This window comes from Misgurnus anguillicaudatus, chromosome 11 (assembly GCF_027580225.2).
Source record: "Misgurnus anguillicaudatus chromosome 11, ASM2758022v2, whole genome shotgun sequence".
In the NCBI taxonomy this organism is placed as follows: domain Eukaryota; kingdom Metazoa; phylum Chordata; class Actinopteri; order Cypriniformes; family Cobitidae; genus Misgurnus; species Misgurnus anguillicaudatus.
In genome coordinates, this window is record NC_073347.2 from 8,353,344 (window position 1) to 8,379,000 (window position 25,657).

The 25,657-nt window shown below is 37.8% G+C and overlaps 1 protein-coding gene across 4 annotated transcripts in view; it reads right to left on the reverse strand.

Annotated features, from left to right (window-relative positions):
• Positions 1-25,657, reverse strand: part of tjap1 (tight junction associated protein 1 (peripheral)) — a 112,650-nt gene that overhangs the window by 37,818 nt on the left and 49,175 nt on the right. For 3 of the 4 annotated variants that reach the window (XM_055169297.2, XM_055169300.2, XM_055169298.2), the window contains exons 3-5: positions 17,930-17,990; positions 5,119-5,316; positions 924-952 (exon numbers count right to left, since the gene is read on the reverse strand). In XM_055169297.2, the coding sequence (XP_055025272.1) occupies positions 924-952; positions 5,119-5,274 (185 nt within the window). In that variant the 5' untranslated portion in view covers positions 5,275-5,316; positions 17,930-17,990. The remainder of the gene's footprint in view (positions 1-923; positions 953-5,118; positions 5,317-17,929; positions 17,991-25,657) is intronic. The other variant, XM_055169299.2, reaches the window with a different exon arrangement.

The following is a 25,657-nucleotide window of genomic DNA, read 5'->3' on the forward strand; positions in this document are numbered from 1 at the left end:
TCGGTCTGTTAGCCTACAGCAAATCCTACATGTGAGTGACCACACAGCAACCTACATCCCTTGTACTGGTTGCTTGTTTGAAATATAAAGAAGTAAGAGAGGTTTTATGCTAGGCTACATTTGAGGTGCTAGTTTTATACCCTTGATTCCAGTGAACAGAACATAAAAGCTAATGCAGTACATAAAAATGCCCTGTGTTGAAAAGAGCATCGTATTCATGTGACACCTGCTGATTGGTGCTGAAGTCTAAAAGACCTGGAAAGAGGGCAAGATGTCAATGATCAAAGCGAATCTGAAGCTACTGTGAACCCCAGTGAGCACCTGAGGGGTGGTGGGGAGAATAAAGTCTGATGCTATCAGCGGATGTGCATTTGGGTTAGTTGCATATAACCAAACATCCATATAAATCTTCCATATAAATTCCCAAATCTGGTGTTCACCATTCACCCCTCCGTCAAGGTATTCCATCAAACCGTAACTGGACTGCGAAGTGAACTTCACAGGATTCCAGGATCTGAACGTAGCAAAGTTTTAATGATATTTGTTGGATACAAAATTGTATAATGTTGTACCAAATGAAATGAACGCCTAATATCAGTGAAGTTCACTTTAAAAGAGAGAAAGGGAGCAGTGAACACTACATATGGACCCTGTCAATGAGAACTCAGCTTGGGTTAATCAGCTGGTGATCTAATCTAGACGTGTCCTCATATATATGGCTTCTGGCCAACCAGGCCATACAACACCAATGAATAAACAGCTTTCAGTGAGGTCAGGTGAAGTGGCTCATATAACATAATGCTTATGCAGCACATCATAAATAATACAAAAGTAATTGAACAAATGCAAAACCAGCACTGAAGCAAGAACTATACAATGCCTGAAAACTAAATAAATGACAGTAAAAGGAAAGAAATACTTACTTGATCCTGTCTGCATCTGATAAGGATTCCTGCAAGAAAGAACATCAATTTAATATGTGCATACTGAACATCACCTTAACACATGAATATTACAGAGCTGAAGGAATCAAACAGATGCAGAATCCAATAAAGATATTTCATATACACTGCAAAAAGTAAAAGTTGGATCAACTTATATTGAAAAACGTAATTACTTCAATTTAAAGCTATTCAACCTAAATTTTCTCATGCACTTTAACCCTTCTGCATTGTTTAAATTTACTATTCTTTCGTGTTGTTTGGGATGAAAACATCCACTAATAATAGGAACAATTGACGAGCGGCAGATTAATTATTCGAAAATAATGCACACCCAAGGTGGTTATGTGGCATGACGCAAAGCAAAGAACCGGAGTCAAATATTCCTTTTATACCACGGTTAAAACAACCATTGCTCTGGTGTCTATTTTTAAGACATTTGAAAAAAAATCAACACCCACCGAACATTTCTCAGACAATCAGAATAAAGCATTCAATAGACCGGTGGGTATAAACTGCTGTAAAAATGTATCAGATCAATATTTTTTATTTTATTTTGCATAAATCTGTTAAAACAACCTCAGTCCTGATCAAAACTACTACATGTTTACAAAAACTCCCTAATTTTAACGCTTTAATTGCAAAGTTCACAAATTATGTCACTGATTTTGGGAAAAAAACACACACAAAATGATTTTCAATATAAAAAGTGATTGTGGACTGGATTTTTTTTACCTTTTATCACAGTCTTAGATTAGATAAAGATTAGTTAAAACATTGGCTTTGATGCATTGTTAGTTTTTATGCAACATCATATTTTATTTTTCCTCACTCATTTACTGTTCATGGCTGTTTTTGGGTGTCAAGATTTCGATTTTAAATCTAAATCGATTGAAATGAAGTCATAACCTCGAACTTCGAATTAAAAATTGAATCGTCGATGCTGCCACGCCCCCATGTCACGTCCGGTCTGCTTGCCAAGAAGAAATAACACGCGTGTTGAGTGCTGCAAGTCAACCTCCTCTAACTTCGCTAGGTCAGATGTTCATCTGACAGGAAGTTTTGTTTCATTAGGTATTTTTCCACTAGCAGCACGACTAACATGGCAGGGCATCTCCGAGTTCAAGGTCAGATATTATATTCCATAAAAGTCTAGTCAAAAATTGGCAAAGCAACCTGTTCTTTCAAAAAAAAGTAAAAATCAAATTGTGACCTTAGAATTGAAAATGTAATCAAATCGAGAATTTGGAGAATCGTGACACCTCTAGTAAACGAGGGCATTGAAATTTTACACAGTGTATTGTTAAGTTTTTGAAAAATTTCAAAGCATATTCCCAAAATATGTGTCAATATAAGAGTTGTCACCAAAAATCACGGAGAAAGTTGTGGCCAAATTAAGACTCAAAAACACCCCATAGTGAATGAAAACATCCCCAACGATACATAAAGGTTAAGTTAAAATTTTAAGTTTAAAATGTTCAAATATTTTAGCTGTTGCCAATTAAAGTAATTTTTAAGTCCAATTTTTATTTTTACAGTGTACCCTTAAAACACTGTTGGATCATTCTGTGTCAACTCAACCTGAGATCAGAGGTAAATTTTTTTTTAATAATTCTGGAGTAGGGATGGGCGGGTATGAAAATTTCATATGATTATTATAGTGATCAAAGTTATCATCAATATTATCATGGTTTTGATAAAATGAGATGGAAATGTTAAAAAAGAACTGATACACACACTGAAAACATTTGAAAAAGTTTTATTTTTGAAAAATCACAATATAATATTTCATGTCCCTGAAATTATTTCTGTGGTAAAAAATAAATAAATCTGTTTAATAAGTTTACAGTGAATGAATAAAATTTTTTTATCCCTTAAATGGCTTCTTGTGCAGAATAATATGTTGCATGTGCGCGCCTGCGTCAAACTGATTCTGACTGGACAGTGGACAGGATTTACCGCAAGTTTTCAAAATCATGGTAATCAAACACGGTTGTAATGATAATTACATTTTAAACGATAATACTAACGGTCAGGACATTTTATCGTGGTTAATCGTGAAACCGGTAATCGTCCCATCCCTATCCTGGAGACAGGAATACTTACATGATGAATACAAAATCAACATTTTTAGCTAGAGAAGTTTCCAATATTCAGTTTATTTGACACAGAATGACCCTGTTGTGCTCGTGTTTTATACCATAATGTTAACACATAACTTTAAATGTATAAGGAAACATACAGTCTACTTAAAATCTACTCAATGTGATTGACTAATGTATTAATGAATTACAGCTATATAAATGACATACGAGCACTTTAGCAAATTAACCTAATAACTGCTGGAAACTAAAACGCAACAGAAAGCATTTATCGTCTGCCGTGCTTTCAGTCGAATGGGTCAATACACACATGCCTAGTGAAGCTATGAAATCGTTCTGACAGGCCATTTCTTTCTGTCAGCTAAACAGCTAGCAAATCCCACAGAGCAGAAAATGGAAATCTGCTTTTTTGTACAGAAAGCTTGTAAACAACTTTGAGTTTAAAGACCAATTATGCTTTTTGTTGTTGCTGAATGAAAACTTCTGTATAGGACAAAGTTTATGAAATGCTGTCAGTGAAGTGATAATTGGTGATAATTGTTTTAGGAAATGTTTTCATTAACAGCAACACATTACTGTGTGTTTCTACTCCCCAGCAAGCAGCACACAGATAACACAAACAATTTGTTATCGACGCACCGTCACGTCCTTCTAAACGTGTATAAACAAAAAATTAAATATGACCTGACCTGAAATGGCTTTAGGGTGAGTAAACTATGACAAACTTTTTATTTTTGGGAGAACTATTCATTTAAACTACCCGCTATCATCCATTTCATACCTATTGTTGCAATATGATGGTCAAGAAGTTTAATACAAGAGGTGGGAACAAATTCAAAGTAACCATGTCAGTCACATACCTTGATGTGTGATATAGAAAAAGCTTGCGATAGAGACGTTTTTTCACTCTCCACATGAATAGTTGGAATTTCACGTTTTGGTAGCCCTGATTTATCAATATTTTGCTTTTGTTGGGCTCTGCTCTGTAGATGGGACAAGTGTTGAGGCTGAACCCCTTGTCGAGCCCTGTCATCCAATTCGGAATCATCGCTACTCCCCACTGAGCTATAAATTGGGCCTTGAGCTTTAGGGCGAGCCCCCGCCTGATGGGGATTTACGTGTTGTTTTTCCCACTTCTTTTTGGGACTATCCACTGAGATGCTCCATGTCTTAGGTCGTCCCTCCCTTGATTCCCTGGGCCCTCTGTTATGTTGGGCAGACCACTTGTCCCAAGGTCGGCCCCTTTCCTGCTTTTTGTCCTGATAATCCCTGAATCCGGGCTGTTGAGGATTGTTCTGCTGTTTGGTTAAATTCTCTTTTGAGGAATCTCTTGTAAACTTGCTTCCCAACATCTTGAGACTGGCAGGGCTCAGGACCCGGTAGGTGATTTCATCCAAGAACTGGGAAAATTTTATCTTTTCTTCCAAAAGCTGTGGAGGCACCGAACTAGGAGTTGTTGCAGCACGACCCACAGGAGAAGTCCCACCACATCTTTCCCTGTCCAGGGACATGCTTTTCCTGCTGCGCCTGTGACTTTGGGTCTGGCCCAGCATCTCTGCTGACTTGGACTTGCGCAGACTTTCAGAAGCACAAACGCCTAACTGATGAGACTGCTTGAGGATGCCTTTGGGTGGATGGGCATGCGTTGAAGAGGCTGCATGGGATAGACGATGCTCTTGCCTGGGTACAAGTATCTCTGCTTTCTCTTTGAAGACCAAAGAGCGCTCCGCACTCCGGCAGGAATGTGATGGGGAGCTGCCTCTGATGCGCTGCTGGGAGTCTTCCGAGGAACTTAGCTCCTCCTCGAGTGACAGCGGCAGTAGATCATCACTACGACTCATAAAGCGATTCATTTTTTGTTGCCGCTCATACTTGGAAGAAAGTTTCGTACCATCTGAACCATGGCTAAAGATTTGTGGTGGGGGAATGACACTGAGTTCCAAGCTAGAGAGGCTGGAGACTTCCAGCTCGCTGTCGGACAGTTGTGACCATATGGGTCTCTCTGGACACTGTGGATAAGGGCCCGTAAACTGTGTTCGCTGCAAAATGGGTGCATTATTTTTTGGTAAAATTACCTGGCAGGGGTCAGACACGGCTGACGTCACAGGGCTGACGGACGGCAGGGCACTCCCGCTAACTTCTTCACGAAACGACGGCACAGTGTGACGGGACTCACGGTGCTGCGGAGGGGCCTTGCGGTACGGCTTCCGGGCAGGAGCAGCGCTCGTCATTCTGGGAGATTCCAGCGTGCTTCCATACACTGTCCGTTAGTCCTGCAGAAAGAGAAACATGAGAATCCAAAATAGCGGCAACCTTCAGCCCTGTCCTGTGAAAACAGACTTCCTCTCTATCTCTCTCTCGTAAAGTCAAACTGCCTCTTCCTCTCTCAGCCGCTATGCCGAAAAAGCAGTTTGAATCAATAAGCTTTAATGAGAGCAGCACCCCTGGGCAGATAAAAAAGCAACAACCAATAAACAAACAGCTTTGCCAGTGACAGACTGCTGGAGCTGAAGGTGGCCTTTTAATGATCACCAAATAGGGGTGGGAGGTATGACCAAAACATTATAACACGGTTCAAGAAAATGTATATGACAGTATTCGATTTTGCATCATAATTTAGTAACTTGAAAAAAAAGGGAGATCTTTATACTTTAATTGATTAACTTGATAATTTATTGGATTCAAACCAATAAACAATAGTAACATTATCATTTAAACATTTTGCAGACACATTCATCCACACTGACTTGCAGTATTACAAGGTATACCGTTTTATCAGTTTGTGGGTTTCAACCCCATGAACTTTTGCACTGCTAATGCAATGTTATGGTGATATCAAAGAGATACTGGATACAAAAAAATAGAGGCATGGGGAAGGGACTGAAAAAAGCAAGCTTGCTTTAATGCGTGGGATTGATTTCATGTTGAAGTGCATTTCCAATAGACAAACTGTTAAACCACTGCCTGCATGAATCTTATTGATCACAGAAGGCTATGTTTAGAACAGGAAAACTGGCGATATACAAGGCTGAGTCAACGTGTTACAGCTATGAATATTCACATTCAGTTATGAAGACCAATCAAAATATCCTCAGAAGCAAAACCATAAAACTGTCAGTTGATATTTTTTGTGATTTCCAGTTTTTTATCTTTCAATAAATGTAAAGAACATTCCTGTGATAATTTAACCTTGATATCTTTGAGTAAGGCCATGTCAAAGATTCAAATCAATTAAAATCAAACTTTGATGCATCTCATTTAGGGCTGCACGGTTAATCGAAAAAAGATCACAATTCAAACACGCACACAATCTCATTCCTAAATTATAATGATTTGTCTGTCTATTAAACCTTTGTCAGAAATCATAAAAGAAAATTGAAATATGCGTAGGTGCTGTCAAAGAGTCAGTGAGAGCCACTGTCATCATGTAAAAAGGGATTTTAAACAGCAGGTTGCAATGACAAGTGTTCATTGGTTCACTCGTTTAAACCAGTGGTTCTCAAACTGGGGGCCGGGGCCCCAGTTTTATGACATTTTATAAAAAAAAATGTATCATGAATTCTGTGCAATTAAACCTAAAAAAAAATAAAGCTACTAACCAACAGCACTACTTTGTATCATTAAATATGTTTTGCTTAATTAAAAGTTTTAGAACAGTTTTTTGTCATAAATTTTCTTTGGGGGGGGCCGCGAAGGAATGGGCTGTACACAAGGGGGCGCACGCTGAAAAAGAGAACCACTGGTTTAAACACTGCGTTTAAAGCACAGATGAAGCTCATAATCATTGTGTTTTGCCTTAACGGATGCGCAAGTGGCACGGATGAAGCCCGCGTTGACACGTTCATTTAATGGATGCGCAAGCAATGCGTTCATACTGGCCGAGTGTGTCTGTATAGACGGTTTAACCGGACGCACATGCGCTGACGCGATACACGTTTGGATACGAACTTTACTTCTGGTTTAGTTTATTTAATGGTCTGACTAGTTGCTAAACTGATCTCTTAAACAAATGCCTCGTTGAAAATAACAAATGTTTTGGTTTCCTAGGTAATCTATGTGTTGTGTTTTTGCTTGTTATATAAATAAACTACGTTTAAAGAACTTTGTTGTTATTTATTCTTAGCAGAGTTTACCTTAGCAGAGAAGTTACGTGCGGACCACAACAGCCGCTTGTTTATGTTGTTACTGCGTAAACCATCTATACTTCAAATACAAGTAGTTTGCTTTACTTTATTTGCAAACTGTGTAAATGCTTATTTTAATGTTGCTTCCTTTTAAGAAAAATGAAAGGAAAATAAAAACTACTCTTGAAAAAAGTTTGGAAAACCCTGATGTTTACGATTCAAATAACTCTTTTCAAACCACACAGTATCATTAATATTTCTTTCTGCATTATATACAATATTCAAAATATTTAAATTATCACGGAAGTACTGGGATAGTTTAACGTTTCAGTGTTTCCAATACGTTGATTTACTTGTGGTGCACTCCCACAAATCAACACTGGCCGCCACGCATAGATTTTTCATGGTTCCCATTAACATGTACATTTTTCTGTTTAAAATCGTGTTAATTCGTTGCTGCAAGCGCCCTCCCTTTCTCTTATGTCGCGTGCAGCGTGCGTGCCTCTCTCTCACATAACAATGAAAAGGTGGCGGTGTTTCCAATGTCTGTTCCTCTGTATACTTTCTTTTTCGCGTAAACGTCAACAGTCACAGATTTTACTGACAGATAAGACGGCTGATCGAGTTTATCATGACTTGACAAAAGGTTAGCATTAGTGTTTCCCACACACACACACACATGTTCACTCCCTCTATGTGCCGTATGCCTGCATACATGTTTTGTGGTAACTTTGTGTAACAGTATTCTCTCATATTTCTGAATTTGCACCGAATTGTCTGCGCTATACGCAACAATAAAACTCACATTTAAAATAAAAAAGGGTCCATAACAAGACATTTAGGAGAAGAGAAACAGCAGTAAGGATTCAATGTAAATGTATGGTGATTTTGTCAGACAATGTCGAGTTTATAAATCAGGATTTTAGCAGCAGTTGGATTAAACACGAGGTGTTACTGGGTCGTGTTTAGTAACTATTTTATAGTCTACTCATTTTATGTATGACAACAGAACTGATAATATGTAAAAATAGCATTCAGTTGTGTTAAAATGCAATATAATGTGACAGATCAAAGAGTAGAAGTGAAACGTGGCTAAACTCGATCAAAAGCAAACATGTGATGACGTCACATATATGCTAATTAGCGTGTGACATCATCACCGCCACAAGTCTCTCAAAATCCTGTGAGAAACATTGGGTTTACATATAAACACTAATGCCTACGGTGTAGGGCAAACACCTTTTTTGACACAGTAATAAAGAGTCATGGAATCTTTCAGATTCATACAAAATAATTCAAACCTAACATTTTAAAAGAGATTTCAGCAATTCATATTTTGTCTCTAGTAAATTCTGTTATTTTGTTTAGTTGGCATTCAGAATCGTGTGAGAAACGTGATCTTCATCTGAAATGAAAAAGTGCAGCCCAAATCTCATTTCATATTCAGATTATGAGCTTCTAGCCTGGATTTCTCAGACAGGGTCACATATGATCTTTGTCTTTTGGTTTAAACACTATTTATAATGCAAGTAAAAAGGGGGTCGAGTCAGTGGAAGAAAGTAAAGTTCTTCAGCTTTCTGTTGCTATATACAGTAATTGTAGCCAGCATTGACAAGAAATGACGTCAGAATGCTATACTGCCTCACACCATGAGAGAAGCCCATGCTTAGCAATTTTCTCCACTTCTGCAGTCACACGTTCACCTAAACAGGACTGCAGCATTTTTATACTGTCCTGGCTATTTTTAAAGTTCCTGACTGGTAAAATGGGAATAAAAAAAAATTGGGTTGGCTGGTGTCACAGCGTGGCGCCAATAAGAAATCAATGGTGTTCCCATCACATGCTGCTAATGTGCTGGAGGGCAAACACACACACGAGGGGGTCACTGCCAAAATGGGACACTTAGTGACAGGCTGATTTCCCCTCTCGACGTCGTCATCTACCCAAAATGCACAAATGTGTTAAGTTTACAGGTTTACAACCTCACAGGTGGAACTAAACAAACATGTTTTGTCAAAGGTGACTGCTTATCATAAGCCCTTCTGAACTGATAAACTGAAATCTCACACATAAGATATCTTATCTCACTAGGTCATGGTCTAACTTTCAGTCTCAAATTTCATATACATCAACAACACATTATCTACTTTGAGTAAGTCATGCAGTTTGAGATTATATATCTGCTTTAAAGGCTATGAAAATGACAAAATTCAGAGGAATTCCTTTTTAGACAAAAAAGGACAAATCTCTTGTCTATCTTTAAACAGCCAAAGGCAAGGTTCCCCTGCCCTGTACTTGCTGAATTTTACAAACATCTTGGCAAAAGGTCTGAAGCTCTTGCTAACAGTTACACCAGAAGAACCAGAAAGCAAAAGAGCCGCACAGATCTAGTGTGAAATGTCTATGTGAAAGTCTTGCTAAAAGGATGTGAAAATTCACCATGACTCAGAAGACTCAGCAAGAACTCTTTATTTAGATTCAAGACATCAAGTTTAAATAAATGTATAAAAAAAGAGCATTGCCCTTAAATATGACACACTTTCTGTTTAGAAATACATACAGTACTACAGAGTGAAACGATTGAGTTGAGGATAGGTTGTTTTAAGGCCATGACACACCAAACCAACACCAAACCACTAACAGCAACAAAAGCTAACGATGGTGTGGCAACAACATGCCGCCTGCCGGTCAAAAAAAGTTGTGTGTCAACAAACAGCAAAAAGCCAACATCCAACTACAGGGTTCCCACTCCTTGACTTTCATAGATTAAAAAGCTGAATTTTTATGACCTATGTCCGGGATGCCGTGAGCCTGGATAATGTACATCTTGAGTTTATAAAAATGTAGCTCTAATGCATGAAATGAATAAACAGTGCCAATAAACAGGCAGTTCAAATTGTAGTCAGCCGAGGCTTGGACCCGGAAATGGTATTCCTTAAGTTAAAGGTGCATTGTGTAATTTTTAGAGGGATCTCTTGACAGAAATGCAAAATAATATACAAAACTATATTATCAGGTGTGTATGAAGACCTTTCATAATGAACCGTTATGTGTTTATTACCTTAGAATGAGACATTTTTATCTACAAACACTGAGGGTCCCCTTACATGGAAGTCCCCATTTTGGCCAGCCATGTTTCTACAGAAGCCCTTAACGGACAAACTTTTTTACTAAGTTGTCTCCAACGATGACATGTTTGTTCGGTGGCAGCTACTGTAGCTTCTCTTTGTGTTTCAAAAGCGAGAGGTGAGCAGTGGAGTGAGCTGTTGGTTGTAATTCACAACCTCACCACTAGATGCCGCTAAAATTTACACACTGCACCTTTAACAGGCGGATTACATTTTGATAAATGTAAACTAAAATTTAAAGCAACAAACAAAAATCCCTGATATTACATGACATTCAATGTCTGGAAAATAACTTTTAAAATTCCATGAAATTCCATGACTGTGGGAACCCTGCAACTAAAACATACATTCTGCAACTGGGTGAAAAGTCGTAAGTACGCATGACGCAAGCAAATTTTTAAGAAACTCCATGGGGTGGTTTCCTGGACTAGTCTAATCCCTATCCGGGTACCACCCCCGTAACTTCGACTAGTCCCAATTAGGGGTGGGACAAAAAAACAACAATTGTATGATGCATATGATGCGGATATGAATGATTCTGAATCGATACACAAATGTCAAAAATCGATTCTTAAAAGTTAGTTTACAAAATAATAACGTGACGTTATCAGAACAAAAAGGCAGAACTCAACTGGGGAAAAAAGTGAAACACTGCACGAGTACCTTCAGATATTATATATATAAATATATATAAAAGAATGACTTTATTAAGCACTTAGTTGCATTAAAGTACAGTATATGACAGTTCAGAGACTAGTAGCAAAAGTGCAAACTCTCTGGCACTCTTGAGCAAATGTGATGCAATGACGTCACAAATATGCTAATTAGCACGTGAAGAATAGAGACAGAGCGCAGTTATGCAGATTTGAAAGCCACGCCCACCGGGGGGGAAATCAGTCCAGCCGTCTCCATTGACTTTGTATTGCGAGAGGCCGCCTCCTTGTCATTTCTGGCTTATAACAAAAAACTGAATAGTGCCTAGAAGCTGCTGTGTGACAATATGTACAGCTAACAAGCCAAAGAACCCAGAAATAAGTTTTTATAAGCTGTCGAGCCGTAAAACCCAGTCTTTAAGGAGAATAAAGTGGATCGCCGACTACGTTTCCCCCTAGTGGACGCAGTTCTACTAATAGAAGTACTATGAAAAGTTGCCTGTATCCATTTTTGTCTTTAAATGCTCGTTTTTTGGGGTCGACAGCTTATAAAAACTTATTTACAGATTAAACTTAAAAACAGAATAATACCTAAAAGCTGCTGTGTGACAAGGTGTACAACTAACAAGTCAAAAAATAAATAAATACGTTTTTATAAGCTGTCGACTTCAAAAAACGAGCATTTAAAGACACAGAAATGGAAACAGGCAACTTTTCATAGTACTCATATTAGTAAAACTGCGTCCAATAGGGGGAAACGTAGTCGGCGATCCACTTTATTCTCCTTAAAGGCTGGGTTTTACGGCTAGACAGCTTATAAAAACTTATTTCTGGGTTCTTTGGCTTGTTAGCTGTACATATTGTCACACAGGAGCTTTTAGGCATTATTCAGTTTTTTGTTATAAGCCAGAAATGACAAGGAGGCGGCCTCTCGCAATACAAAGTCAATGGAGACGGTTGGATTGCTTTCCCCCCCCCGGTGGGCGTGGTTTTCAGGTTATGACGCGCTGCGCTCTGTCTCTATAAATTCTAAATCAAATTGGGAACCTAAGGGGGTCGCACACCGGAGCGCTGTTCTAAAAAAAAAAAATCGAACACATTGTTTTCTATGAGTATACGCACACCGGTGCTGTCAGGTGGCGCTTGTACGTGGCGCCCAGCTATGACTCAGGAAGTTGCTCAAATCCCTGTCTCGCCACAGAGCGCCACTTACATAGTTTAACATTAAAAAACATCATATTTGTCCCAAATCATTAACGATTAACATCGACTGCTTACGTATATTTTGCATTTTGAATTAGACGCTATCTGACTAAGCTCACGCTATTTAATGTGCACTTCCGGTGTACGATAGCTCAGATAGAGTCAGATAGAGCGTCCGGTGTGCGACACCCTTAAGAGTCGATTCTGAATTGATTCATGAGGGTCCAAATTACTCACACCCCTAGTCCCAATGGTATGGAAAACAATGGTAGCAATGGTGCCCCAAAAAGTAGGTACTAAAGGACAGATGCTCAAAAATGGTTGACCGTCAGTCATAGGCAATCTCTAATTTCCTCTGTTGTTAAATGTGTATGGAAGCTCTTACACTATTTAAGAGTGTATAAATGTGTCTGTGGCTGTCTTAGTATGACTTCAGCTCCTTCAGGAAATAATTAAAGCCTGCTTTCTGACACTTTAAAACACTACAGGTCTTTTAAGCTAAGCCCTGACATTTGTCATGAGAAAACTAATGGCTGCGGTTGAGAGTTAGAGCTCTGTGTGAACAGAAGAGATGGTATTACAGTACATTCTGACCTTCACTTCATCAAATCCAAACACAAATATAACACAGCTTCCACGCTGAGGATGTTATATTCAGATCGTAGATTATAAACTTAATTAACTGCTTTCAATAAACCCTTCTGTGCACCTCTGATTATTCAGATTTCTATCAAAGATGGGCTGTAAAAGTGAGATTTCGCAGATAGAAAGAATTATACAATCCTAGCGCCGGGTGATATATAATCAGAAATCTGCATTTCACAATGAAATCAAGTCTATTTATATAGCAATAAATTACGTTACAGTTCTTAAGCCCTTTTTACACTTTTCCTCATTAAATCATCCTACACAATGTAAAGAAAATATAACCTTGATATCTTTAATATTAACTGAATAAGGTCTTGTCAAATATTGAAATCAAACTTTGATACTCATAATCTCATTTTAGTCTAGATTTCACAAAAAATGGCTAAATTTCTGTTGTGCTCCTACTCTGCCAACATGATGTCCATTTCCTCTTGTTTGCGTTGTTTTAGACAGAGTTTATTCTCAATTCCCTAATGATCTGCCTATCAGATGCTAGAGGCAGAGCAAAATATTTGCCTCAGGAAACGTCCGGCATAAAAGAGAGGACGAGTAAAATGCATCATCCTGTGGGCGCTGTGCTTGTTGTTACACCCTGTACGTTTTATAGTCAACATGAAATGGTATTTTCGGCCAATTTAATTTCATAATGTGACATTTATGAGAAGTTCAATATACCCCTCTTGATCCCCATTGCTTTGAGATTGTTATTTCCCATTTTTATAATATTAACCAGCATTATTACACACAGCTCACAGAAATACTTCATTCTGATTGGTCGGACACAACATTGTGAGGTCTGTAATTTTCCGATAACTTCCGGGTCGTTTGTGAGTCATTTTTGCAATAACAATCAAGAGCTCAGATGCAAAACCTAAGTGTGTCTGGGATGATTACTTGTTAATGAGCATTGTTAATCAGACTTTTAAAGAGCACCAATTATCCAATTCATGATTTTACATTTCCCTTTGTGTGTAAGTACATTTTAACGATATGGTACAAATCCCTAAGTAAACGATGACTTGAGTAATCATTTCCAACAATTGTAGGCAACAGTTTACTTCGTTGGCCTGTTGACGTGGACACAAAGGTCATTATCATAATTTACCTGCTTCTGACTCACAGCCTGTAAGTAGTCTATGTTTTTATATTTAAACTATTTACTATGGATTAAACCATGATTCAAACACAAGTTTTGTGCAGTGCAGAGTAGCGCTTGTTTGTCATTTCTACGATCATTAACGCAGACATGGTTTTAATGTTTTAGTATCCTTACCTTACAAATCTGTTTTGTTCTGCTCAAGCCACGCTGGTAAAGTTGATCGATCAACTTGGTCATTTGCATTTTTTTGGATCAGACTCGGCTTGTATTGATAAGGTAGTAAAGACGATATTAACTCCTGTCAGTATTGCATTGTGAGCTAATCTTCAAAACATGGTAAGGAGCATCACATTTCCGGCTGACGTCAGAGGTATTCTTCTGTAAGCAATCACAACATAACAATAAGCTGGCCAATCGGGGACACAACGCTTTTCAGATCAATGAGCTTTATAACAAATCAGAGTGTTTGAGGAAAGCAGGGATATCTGCAGCAACAAAAATTTACAGTATGTGGAAAATAATGTGTTTTTTAACCATAAACCACGCGAACACATTATATTATACCAAATACACAAAATAACATTGTTTTTAGCAATGAAATAGATGCTCTTGGATTCTGTCTAAAATAGAGGCTGCAACTAACGAATAATCTAGCGATTATTTTTCCGATTAGTCGACTTTTAACAACTATTTTTTATTATTAATACAGTGTTCTTTTCTTGATTAGCTATTTAATCTGTTGGATAATCTGTTTTTCTACTCTCTGTCTGATCTGACAGTCATTGTTTGTTTTATTGTATTTTAACACAACTGAATGCTATTTTCACATATTATCTGTTCTGTTGTCAGACATATAGGGGCGGTTTCCTAGCCTGGGTGCCAGACGATCTTAGCCCCGCCCACCACAATTTGAAAAACGGGACGATCGGTCTGGGGATTCACCGTTGAGGAGCTACTATGCGAATACCAAAACCGGCCGACGAATCAAATTGTGAGGGCGGGCTTTATACGATGATGTACAGATGATCAACAGTAACGTATCAACCACGTCACCAAAGAGCGCGTGTGTTCCATCTGTTTACAATGAAATGGCTGCCGCTGGTGAATTCAGATGTGTGGATTCTGACATTAGCCTCTTTCACACAGTAATTCTGGTAAATTACCATGAATTTACCAGAATGACTTTACCAGTAAATACAAAAATGTGCTGTTCACACACGCAGTGGCGTTCCGTTATTTTACCAGTAAGACATCATTCACACATCAGTATCAAAATACCGGTAAATTCGTTGAGAAAGCGGAATTACCTGTAGCATGCGGCGAGCTCAGTGTTGTATTTGTAAACAATCCACGTCGTTCATATCCACGGTCCGTATTTTGCTGTTTTCACGTCAGTCGCGAAGTTGCTCATGACCAAACAACATTGAATGAGACGACGTCAAACCGAAAATGCGTTTTTAACAACACTACTGTTTGCACGTTAGGCTTCGCAGAGGGCGTGCTAAAGACGTCGGCAATTCGGCGGTAAGCTGTTTTAAACAACTTTGGTGAAGAAATTTGGACGTAAACTTCAGGTGTGCCCAACTTTCAAGCAGCATGTGTGTGGAAACGTCCGTAAACAGTGCGGGGGTAAACGCGTCATCTGTATTAAAACGCTATGATTGGTCCAGCTGTCAGCACGGTCTGACGTCGTCCGTTCTAAATGCCGGTAATCCTATAATTTTCGTTCACACATAGCGCTTACCGGTAAATTACTGGTAATCTTACAACCTGTCTTTCTGGTAAATTGGGAGCACTGATTAACCGGAAAGGTTCTGTTCACACATGATCTGTTAACTGCAATTTACCAGTAAATTACCAGTAAAGACTGTATGTGTGAAAGGGACTATTGAGTCTGTTCTAAAAGATATCGACAGAGCATTGATTTAAAAAGAGGAACAGAGAAACGCGATCAAGGCATTTGTTTATGTTTTCGCCGTCCTTCCTATGGAGGACAAAGTTAAAGAAGCAACTAAAATGGGTATCACGGCGATGCAACTCGGCGTGCACGACGAGATGGATATAATTAGCGGCCGTTGCCAGCTTCTTTTCGGAAGCCTGGAATCGTGACTGCTGAAAAAGTGGAGGGACATGCTAGGCTCCGATATTTTTCAAGCCAACGTAATGGGTAGCTATCGTCGTGGATGAAGTTCACCTAACGTACAAATGGTAAGAGATAGTCTTACTGTATGACTTAGTAAATACTTAATGTTGTGATATAAATGAAATGTTGTAAACATAGTAGGTGTTGATGTACCTTCGCTAACTCAGACTTAGTCTAATTACAATGATGTTAGTATCATTGTAGCGAAATTACTAGCAGTTCGGTCAGGCTGCTAAAGACGCTATTTCAACATAAGTCACAAACTCCGTTGCTCTGATTGGTCGTATGTCTATCCAATTGAGTGCAGAGGCATTTTTCGGTTGAGACACGCCTCATAATTTTAGCTCAATGGAGCGGTATCAGACTCAAATTCTGACTAGAATTGAGTATGACAACATCAGGCTAGTGGTTTCCCAGACAGGGATTAGACTAGTCCTAGACTAAAATAAATATAAGAGCTGTCCAAGCTGAAAACATCTTGCACTGACATATCTTAAAATACATCAGTGCCCTTTGTTTGGCCTCAAAATGCACACAAGTAATGTCTTTTTAGTAAGGCATGTTTGTTTAAACTAATTATATTTCCTAATTAAACTAAGGTCTAGTCCTGGCTTAAGCTAATCTATGTCCAGGAAACCACCCCAAGCACATAGAGAACCAGTGTGTGTGGGAAAACACTGCTAACCTTTCATGATAAACGTGAATCAGTCGTCTTCTCTGCCAGTAATATCTGACGTTTACGTGAAAATGCAAGTACACAGAGGAATCCACATGGAAAACACAGCCAACGTTTAATTCTTTCACTCAGTGTCATGTATGAGAGGCGCTGTCTAGGGGCTTCACGCAGAGAAAGAGAGAGAGAGAGCGCGCGTGCACAAGAGAGGCACTACCGAGCGCTCACAACAATAAATGAAGCCATTTAAATGAAAATAAAAATGTAAATGTTGTGGCCATTGTTGATTTTGTGGCGCACACAAACAAATCAATGTATGGATAACACTGCCAGTAGCAGAAGCCGCCATTACGCGAAATGAATGTAAACAGCGACGCGTCGACGCATTTTACGCATGTCAACGTATTTTCATAGTCGACGTAACCGATGACGTCGACGCGTCGTTGCAGCACTAGTCTAAAAACTGTATTTCTGAATGGCCTGAGGGATTAAGCGGATTTGAGGCAAAAGTACTGACACGTATAGTACGATAGTACGTTTCGAGAGCATTTGGTTAATATCATTATCTAATTTTTGATGGAGACGGCTTTAGCAGCTTTTGCATCTGAGCTCTCCATTTATGAACAATAATCTGGCTAATGTTTAATGAACCAGGTTACAATAAAAGACTGATGAACAATGCACATTCATTTTTTTCTTCTAAAATAATGTGAACTTGTAAACAGTGGACAGTAAGACCTGGAACAAGCATTACAACAAGTACATAAGGTCTATCAGAACCTCATGTTGACTTTAAACTCCTGTGGGGCAACAGCGGAGCTTGTGAAAATGCCATATATATACACACACACAACGTCTTAACCAAGTGTAAGGAATATAAAGTGTCAGAAATGAATTTTAAGTATAAAGGAGAAAGGAAACTTTCTGTGAGGTGTCTGTAAAGTTTTCTCAGTTCACTTGGTCACTTTTAATAAAACTCTGAAAGAGTCAGATAGAGTTCATTGGAAACAAATCAGCAATTTTAACTTTCAAATCTCAGTAAACGTCTTTTGCAATGTTATAGTACAAGTGCAACATTACACACGACTGTGTATCAAGAAAAATATCCACAGAGACGTATCAGCTATTAATTAGAGCTATTCCCAGAAACCCAACACAACTGCGCAAACAGAACAAATTATTTACATGCACATATTCAGACAGTGTTGATCATACCCGAAAGCAGAGTTGGTGTCAGTGCTGTCCTCATTCACAGGTCCTCATTTCCTCAAGCATTCTGAAACAAAAGGGAACTTGTGATACTCAAAGTGCTTTGTCATTGTTTAAAAAAAAATAGGAGAGAGAATACATTTCAGAAGTGAAAAATGCTTTGGTATTCTGAATGTCTTATTAACCCTACCCCATAATGAAAATTTAACAAACAAACAAAAAATCCAACATTACAGCAAAACATAAAACAGTACCCTAGTATACATTATGATGGTATTAATATTTAAGTTTATAAAAGAGCAAGAACGTTAATTTAGGAGTTTTCAAAGCAAAGTTGGTAAACTTATTGAAATCTAGTTTTCTCAACATAAGTTAAATCGTGAAACTATAATCAATGTGTCAATATAAAGAAAAAGGACCCACAGAAAGTAATATTAGTCACCCCAAGCCACTACATACATACGTATATAGATCTCATTAAAGCTCCAAAATGCACACATATCCATCATCGCAATAACCCAAACTCCAGTGGGTTAATAAATAATCAAATTAATTTAATTATAGGTGGGTGTGAAAATAATATTTTAACCATATTTATTACATGAGTCATTGGAATGCCTGATTCTAATTGGCCAGTCTCGACATTTGCAGGTTATTCCCAGATAACAACTCAAAACTATTAAAAAAAGGTAACCCAGATGCAGCAAATCATTAATATTACACAAAATTTTATATAAATGTCTTTTAAGAAAGAGATAATGTATAGGCAGCCAGCAGGTTGTTAGTATTGCAGAAATAAGCCCCGAGAGTGTGATCAAGACCCCAAGTGAAGCGGTTTAAGGCATTGTTATCTTGAAATAACATACCCTGGAATGTCGAGACTGGCCAATCAGAATCAAGCATTTTAGAGTGCCGTGTAATAACAACACATATGACATTTTATTTACAAATTATTAAACCAAATAGCGTATTTGTGACGTCTTATCTTGTAACTGGAAAAAAATTGTTTCCTCACAGAAGGTATGCATTCGTTAAAAATTAGCAAAAAAAAAAATAATTTAAATCAATATTTAATGCTCCTTACCTTACTTATGAGGTAAATAGCCGCGTAATAAGCAGGATTATGTATAGGCAGCAGGTTGTTATCATGAAATAAGCTCCTTATCACAATGTCAGGCTGATAAAAGCTGGCGGCCTAAACATTATCCCTTAGCAAACTGAAACCAAAACAAACACATATCGGCTCTGAATTCAAATACGACAGTAACTTTAAATGTCATTGGTTCTTGCGTGTTTCATGATAAGTTGTCATATAGAGCAGTGGTTCTCAAACTTTTTCAGCATGCGGCCCCTCTTGTGTGTGGTGCATTCCTTCGCGGCCCCCCAAAGAAAATTTATGACCATTTTGTTCTAAAACATAACATATTATTTAGACAAAACATATTAAAGTATACAAAGTAGTGCTGTTGGTTAGTAGCCTTATTTTTTTAAGTTTAATTACACAAAATTTATGAAAAATTAATGTATTTTATAAAATGCCATAAAACTGGGGCCCCCCTGGCCCCATCTCGCGGCCCCCAGTTTGAGAACCACTGATATAGAGTCAGGGGTTAAAGCAAAAAAAAATCCTGAGCCTGAACTTTTGCCGGGAGCGGACACATTGTTGAAACTAACTAGTAACGTATCTGCCATTAACACTTGACAAGCTTAAAATACAGATTATGATGGGCTATTTGAAACACCAATACAAAAGAAAGGTTACTCAAATATATATTTCACTAAAATATGGTGCAAACACAAAAATTGTTTAACTTTTTTGTCATCATTTACTATATGCCGCAAAGTAAACCATCAGACTGAACAAAATCAGTCACTTTGTGCATTTAAGGGTAAATACATCAATGTGGTGCATTATGAGAGTAAAAATAAGTTGCTAGATCTATGAGGGATTTAATGTTCTTATTAACAATTTTGTGCTCTATTAGTAAAATCTTTGGTTGCATATATGTATGGTAATAATAGGGCACACAAGCCACATACACAACATGTTAAATGAGATTCATTGTTGGTCAAAACATGTTTAATGTTTATATAATAATTAGAGTAAGCATTTAATAAATATTTATTAGGGGTGTGACGAGACACGAGATTGGGTTTATGAGAAGGAGACGAGATTTTTACACTTTTTTAAGAAATCCTCAGTGATTAAATAAATGGGAAACACAAATCACATTATTTTTAAATGATTTAACTAATCTAGGACTGTCCCAGACAATTATTTTGCTAATTGATAGTGAAGTAATTTGATATTTTTCGTAATAAAAATAGACTCAAGTGAGCAATAACCTTTAAAATTACATAATAATTATGATCCAATAATAACTGTAAATAAAGTATCAAAACCAAGTTACATTAAACAACATTACAATAACAAACACATTACATTTATGTAGCCTGTGTAATAAACCAGCTTTATGTATTATAATAAATGCCTGAAGAGGGCGCTAGAGGACTCGTCTCGCGGATGTTATCTACACTTTCACTTTAGACGGAGACATGCTTATTTTTAGCCAACGTTTAAATTCATTTGAATCTTTAATATTTGTCAAATTCTTTACACTAGAAATGATACACTTACTGTTATTCTTGAGCAAGAGCATGCAGACATTAAATTATATAAACTCAGATAAGGGTTTAATCTCCTGACTGAGACAACATATGATCAACAGACAATCACAACGCGTCTCAGACTTTATACGATTTGATTTCCCAAACGAACATTATTGGAAACCCAAACAAAAAAGCACATGCAGTAAAAGACATATATAATACAGGCACTGTGAAATGTTCAAACAGAAAGCTGCATTCTCCGGACGTCGCATATGCATGCATACGTCATCAAAGTTTATTTATGTTAACTGAGCATTGCATTCGCAAGTCATAAGCATATTACAACAACGTGATCAACTAAATACATTTGGTAAACTTTATTATTCTTAATATTCCCTAATAAGACAGTTTTTATGACGTATATACAGTCTACTAATTAATTTGAGAAACAGCCAGCAATTCACCTCCACTAAAAATCTTGTGACATAATTAATTTCGAGAGATCTCGTCACACACCTAATATTAATTATTTATCTAATATTAATTACACAATATTTTCACCCTTCATTTGAAGTTGATAATTTAACATTAAAGTTACTTAATTCAAATGATGTTGCGACTTAAACATTCCTAGGTGTCTGGAAAGCCAGTCAAGTGCACTTGTCTTTTGCATCAAGAGCTCCGCGTGCTTCTTGTCATCATATTATTCTGTAATCACATGCACTAACCAACGCATGCATGCACCAGAATAACGAACCATCAAGAGGCGCGAATGTATGCGTGTATTCAGGGTGATGGTTTGCGTGGATGCGTGCGTTAACGCGTTTCAGAATAATATAATACAAGCAAACATTTTGACACAAACGCAACTTTATACTTTAGGCGCGAGACAGCATTTCAACTCGACGAGAATTCCTGTAACGATTTTATACACTCATTATATTTACATAGTCAAAGCCATACCATGGTCAAAGCAGCAAGCAATTGTCTTCGGTCTCCGCTCGGCATCTGCAGCTGGCTCTCAACCACACTTCAAAGACCCGCCCCATCCTACTTATGATTGGCTAGTTTGTTAGCGTGAAATATGTGTGGCTCTCATACTATTTGTAGGCGAACGAATGAACTTAAACTGATTTCTTTTTACATTCGTCCCCAACGCCGCACGCCGGAGATCCGGCACGGTGCCGGAAAACTTTAAGCCCTGTAGAGTATTTCATCAAAAGAGAAACTATGCTTAAAGGAACAGTATGTAGGATTGTGGCTAAAACTGGTACTGCAATCAGACAACTGGTGGCCAATACACAAAATGACAACATAAACATCAGTTGAGGGCTGCAACTCCACTTTTTATATGACAATATCCTGGCCAGACCACTGTTGTCAGTTATATAAGTATTTGAAATAAAAAAGATTTCTTAATGTCTAGTGACATATTAGGGCCATTTTATGATTAATTGATATAAATTTCTTACATACTGTTCCTTTAAAATATCAATAGTTTCTCGTTCTGTCCCAAACCAATCGTTCTTAAGACATGCATTATTAACTTATTGGAGTCATTTGGATTACTTTAATGATAGGTGTATGTGCTTTTTGAATCTTCAAAGTATAGAAAAAATGGTGGGAAAAAATACTTTGTGTTCAAGTTCAACTAAAGGACTGGATGATCATGTACATCTGTGATGGCACGAAAATGCATAAATTATGGGATATAAGATTAGGGATGTCCCGATCCGATCACATGATCGGAAATCGGCCCCGATCACGTGATTTCGGACTCAATCGGAATCGGACGTCACCTCCCGATCAAGACTCATGCAGGGTTTAAAATCCATCAAGGTCTCGCTCTGCTCCGCGCCAGTGTACGCGCTGCGCTGGTGCGTGTGAACTGACGAGAAGAAAATAGGCTTGTTCGACTTCATGCGGCGCCACCAGCACCGGCAGCCGGATGACGTCAAAGTTCCGCGAGAGCGATTTAAAAGCAAACTCCTCCGTATGATTTCGCGGATCACTCGTGCGGTAGTTTGACGTCACCCGGCTGTCGATTGTTGCGGCCCCGTGTTTTCATTCATAGTCTTCACACTCGTGCGTGCAAGGAACCCACGACAAAACCGTGTTTTTATCGCTCATTTAAACGACGCGTTGATCGTTTTGTCACCATGTGCTCAGACGCAACTCCGCGTCTCACTCAGAACCTCAAGAACGCGCATTCACGCAGGATACTGTAGAGATGAGAGATAGAGAAAGAGGTAAGAATGGTGCCCATGTCGAAAAAACTTAATAGAAGTCTAGAAACAAAGTATTAAAGTATGTATAGCCATGTCACTCATCTCATTACAATATGTTAACTAGATAACTGGATAGAACTGATTATATAGTTTAATAAAATAATGTATTTTGATTATCCAAATTAATTACGACCTAACTATAGGTATTTTATAACTAACTGCTGACCAGCTTAGGGAATCTCTATGGCTATTTTATAAGACATATTGCTGAATCAGTATGTTGTTTTTCTTGTTAATTGAGTCTTTTTTGGTAGCCTATCTTATGCCTAGAATTAGTCAAGGAGGTTGATTCTTATAACTTCCTTCTAAGTTTGATCAATTGTGCATAATGATGACATGTGCAACAAATGCATATAGGGTGTCAGACTCATAGATTTGCATAATTTAAAGTTCAGGTTTTAAAGTTTGGGTCAACATGTGGTACAGCTTTAAAACTGAAACTTATAAAATCATATCAGAGGTACAAAATGTCATTGAAACACACCAGTGGCTTTGCTGTCATCAGGATTAAACATGTTACCCCTCGAACCCTCCCTCCCAACAGAGCATCCCCACAAAACAAATCCCAATTTAACCCCTGTACATATACCATAAATATTCTAATTATTTTTTAACACATCTATAATTATGCGCTGGCACAGAGTTAGACTCTTTTGACTCCACACAGAAACAGCAACGCATGCCGCATGACATAAGGAACATCCTGGTTCTGTTTTTCGCTCTTCTTTATTCTTTTTATGTATTATAGAAGTATCGGATCGGGACTCGGTATCGGCAGATACTCAAAATCAAATGACTCGGAGGCAAAAAAACCTGATCGGGACATCCCTATACAAGATAATGTTTATTTTGATTATTTGACAATTCCTTTAACATAAATAAAATCAGCATTTGCATCTGACACTGCTTATGAAGGTCTTTTTAGAAATCACCCTGCACAATTACAGCTCAATGTGATTGTTCTTCTGTTGCCTACAGTAATTAACACAAAGGCTGCTCATTACCTCACTACAATTACCACAGCAAGACAATTACAATCTGCTGTACTTCACACACGCAGTGCATGAATGCCATTATACACAATACCCTCATCACACATGCAACACATTAAACTGCAGTGAAATTCTGCTGAAATTAAACAGAATGAAGCAAATCAGCTCTTCACATGTGCAATGACATTTGGTCTTGTTATGTTTTGCTACCATTTAAACAAAAGCCCCAGAATGCTGTTAAAGGGGCCATGGCACAAGACTTTTTAAGACGCCAAATAAATCTCTGGTGTCCCCAGAGCACATATGTTAAGTTTTAGCTCAAAATACTATATAAATAACTTATTATAGCATGTTAAAATTGCCACTTTGAAGGTGTGTGCAAAAATGTGCTGTTTTGGGTGTGTCCTTTAAAATGCAAATGAGCGGATGAAGTGCAAACACTGATAACAGTGATGGTGGTTTGGTGTATTTGAAACTCAATTGTGCTGTGAATTATTTTCTCTCCGTCTCTTTTTCTCTGCACTAAATGGCAGTGCTGTGATTGGATAGTGAAGATTAAGGGGCGGGATTATTATAATAAGTGCTCCTTATGACATCATAAGGAGAGCCAAATTTCAACGACCTATTTTTTCATGTGCTTTCACATTTTCTAGGTTGATAGAAGCACTGGGGACCCAATCATAGCACTTGACTTAAACATGGAAAAAGTCAGATTTTCATGCCATGGCCAATAAACAGGGTGGCAGAGGGTTTAGGCAAACATGCAATGTCTAATGTTTTTACAATCGGTATGTTTTTAACAAGTACAAGTTGTTTTTGTTAATAACATTTTAACAAAACAATACATCAAATAAAGTATATGAGAAGAAAGTACATCAAAGCTTTGTGATTTAACACAAACTTATGTAAGTGTGTCATATTATCCCATAAATGCTGCACGGGGTGTGTTGATACAATCTATATCTCTGTGCTCTTTGGTTATGGGATAATTCAACTCATAAAAACATATGAAAGCAAGGCACTCAAGGATATAATAAAAAATGTAGAAAGATTTAGAAGATAAAGGCTTTTACACTTCACATGTGCCTTGATTTGATGTTTTTATATAATTGTGTCCTAAACTTACATATGTTACAAATGCTTTGCTGCCTACCTCGGCCCATTCACCTCTGACCTCTAGCATCAACAAGGCATTTTCGCCCACACTGCCGCATACTGGATGTTTTCCCTTTTCACACCATTCTTTGTAAACCCAAAAAATGGTTGTATGTGAAACTCCCAGTAACTGAGCAGATTGTGAAATACTCAGACTGGCCCGTCTGGCACCAACAACCATGCCACGCTCAAAATTGCTTAAATCACCTTTCTTTCCTATTTTGACATTCAGTTTGGACTTGACCAGGACCACACCACTAAATGCATTGAAGCAACTGCCATGTGATTGGTTGATTAGATAATTGCATTAATGAGAAATTAAACAGGTGTTCCTAATAATCCTTTAGTTGAGTGTGTATATATATATATATATATATATATATATATATATATATATATATATATATATATATATATATATATATATATATATATATATATAGTTGACAGTCACTTCGCACATTTAACAGGTGTAAGAGCTCATTCAAAATTCAGCTCCTTCTGCCCACCTTCCAGCTGACTGGTGTAAATTATGTCACAAGGTGGTAAAATCAATGTTTAAACCGACCCGTTTCCTTAACGTTTTTCTCATCACTACTACTTTGAAGTTGAAGTACTTTCTTGGAACATGGAAATTAGACAACAGATGTTGTTGGACACAGATAGTTGGCCCAGTGCCTGCTGTTTCA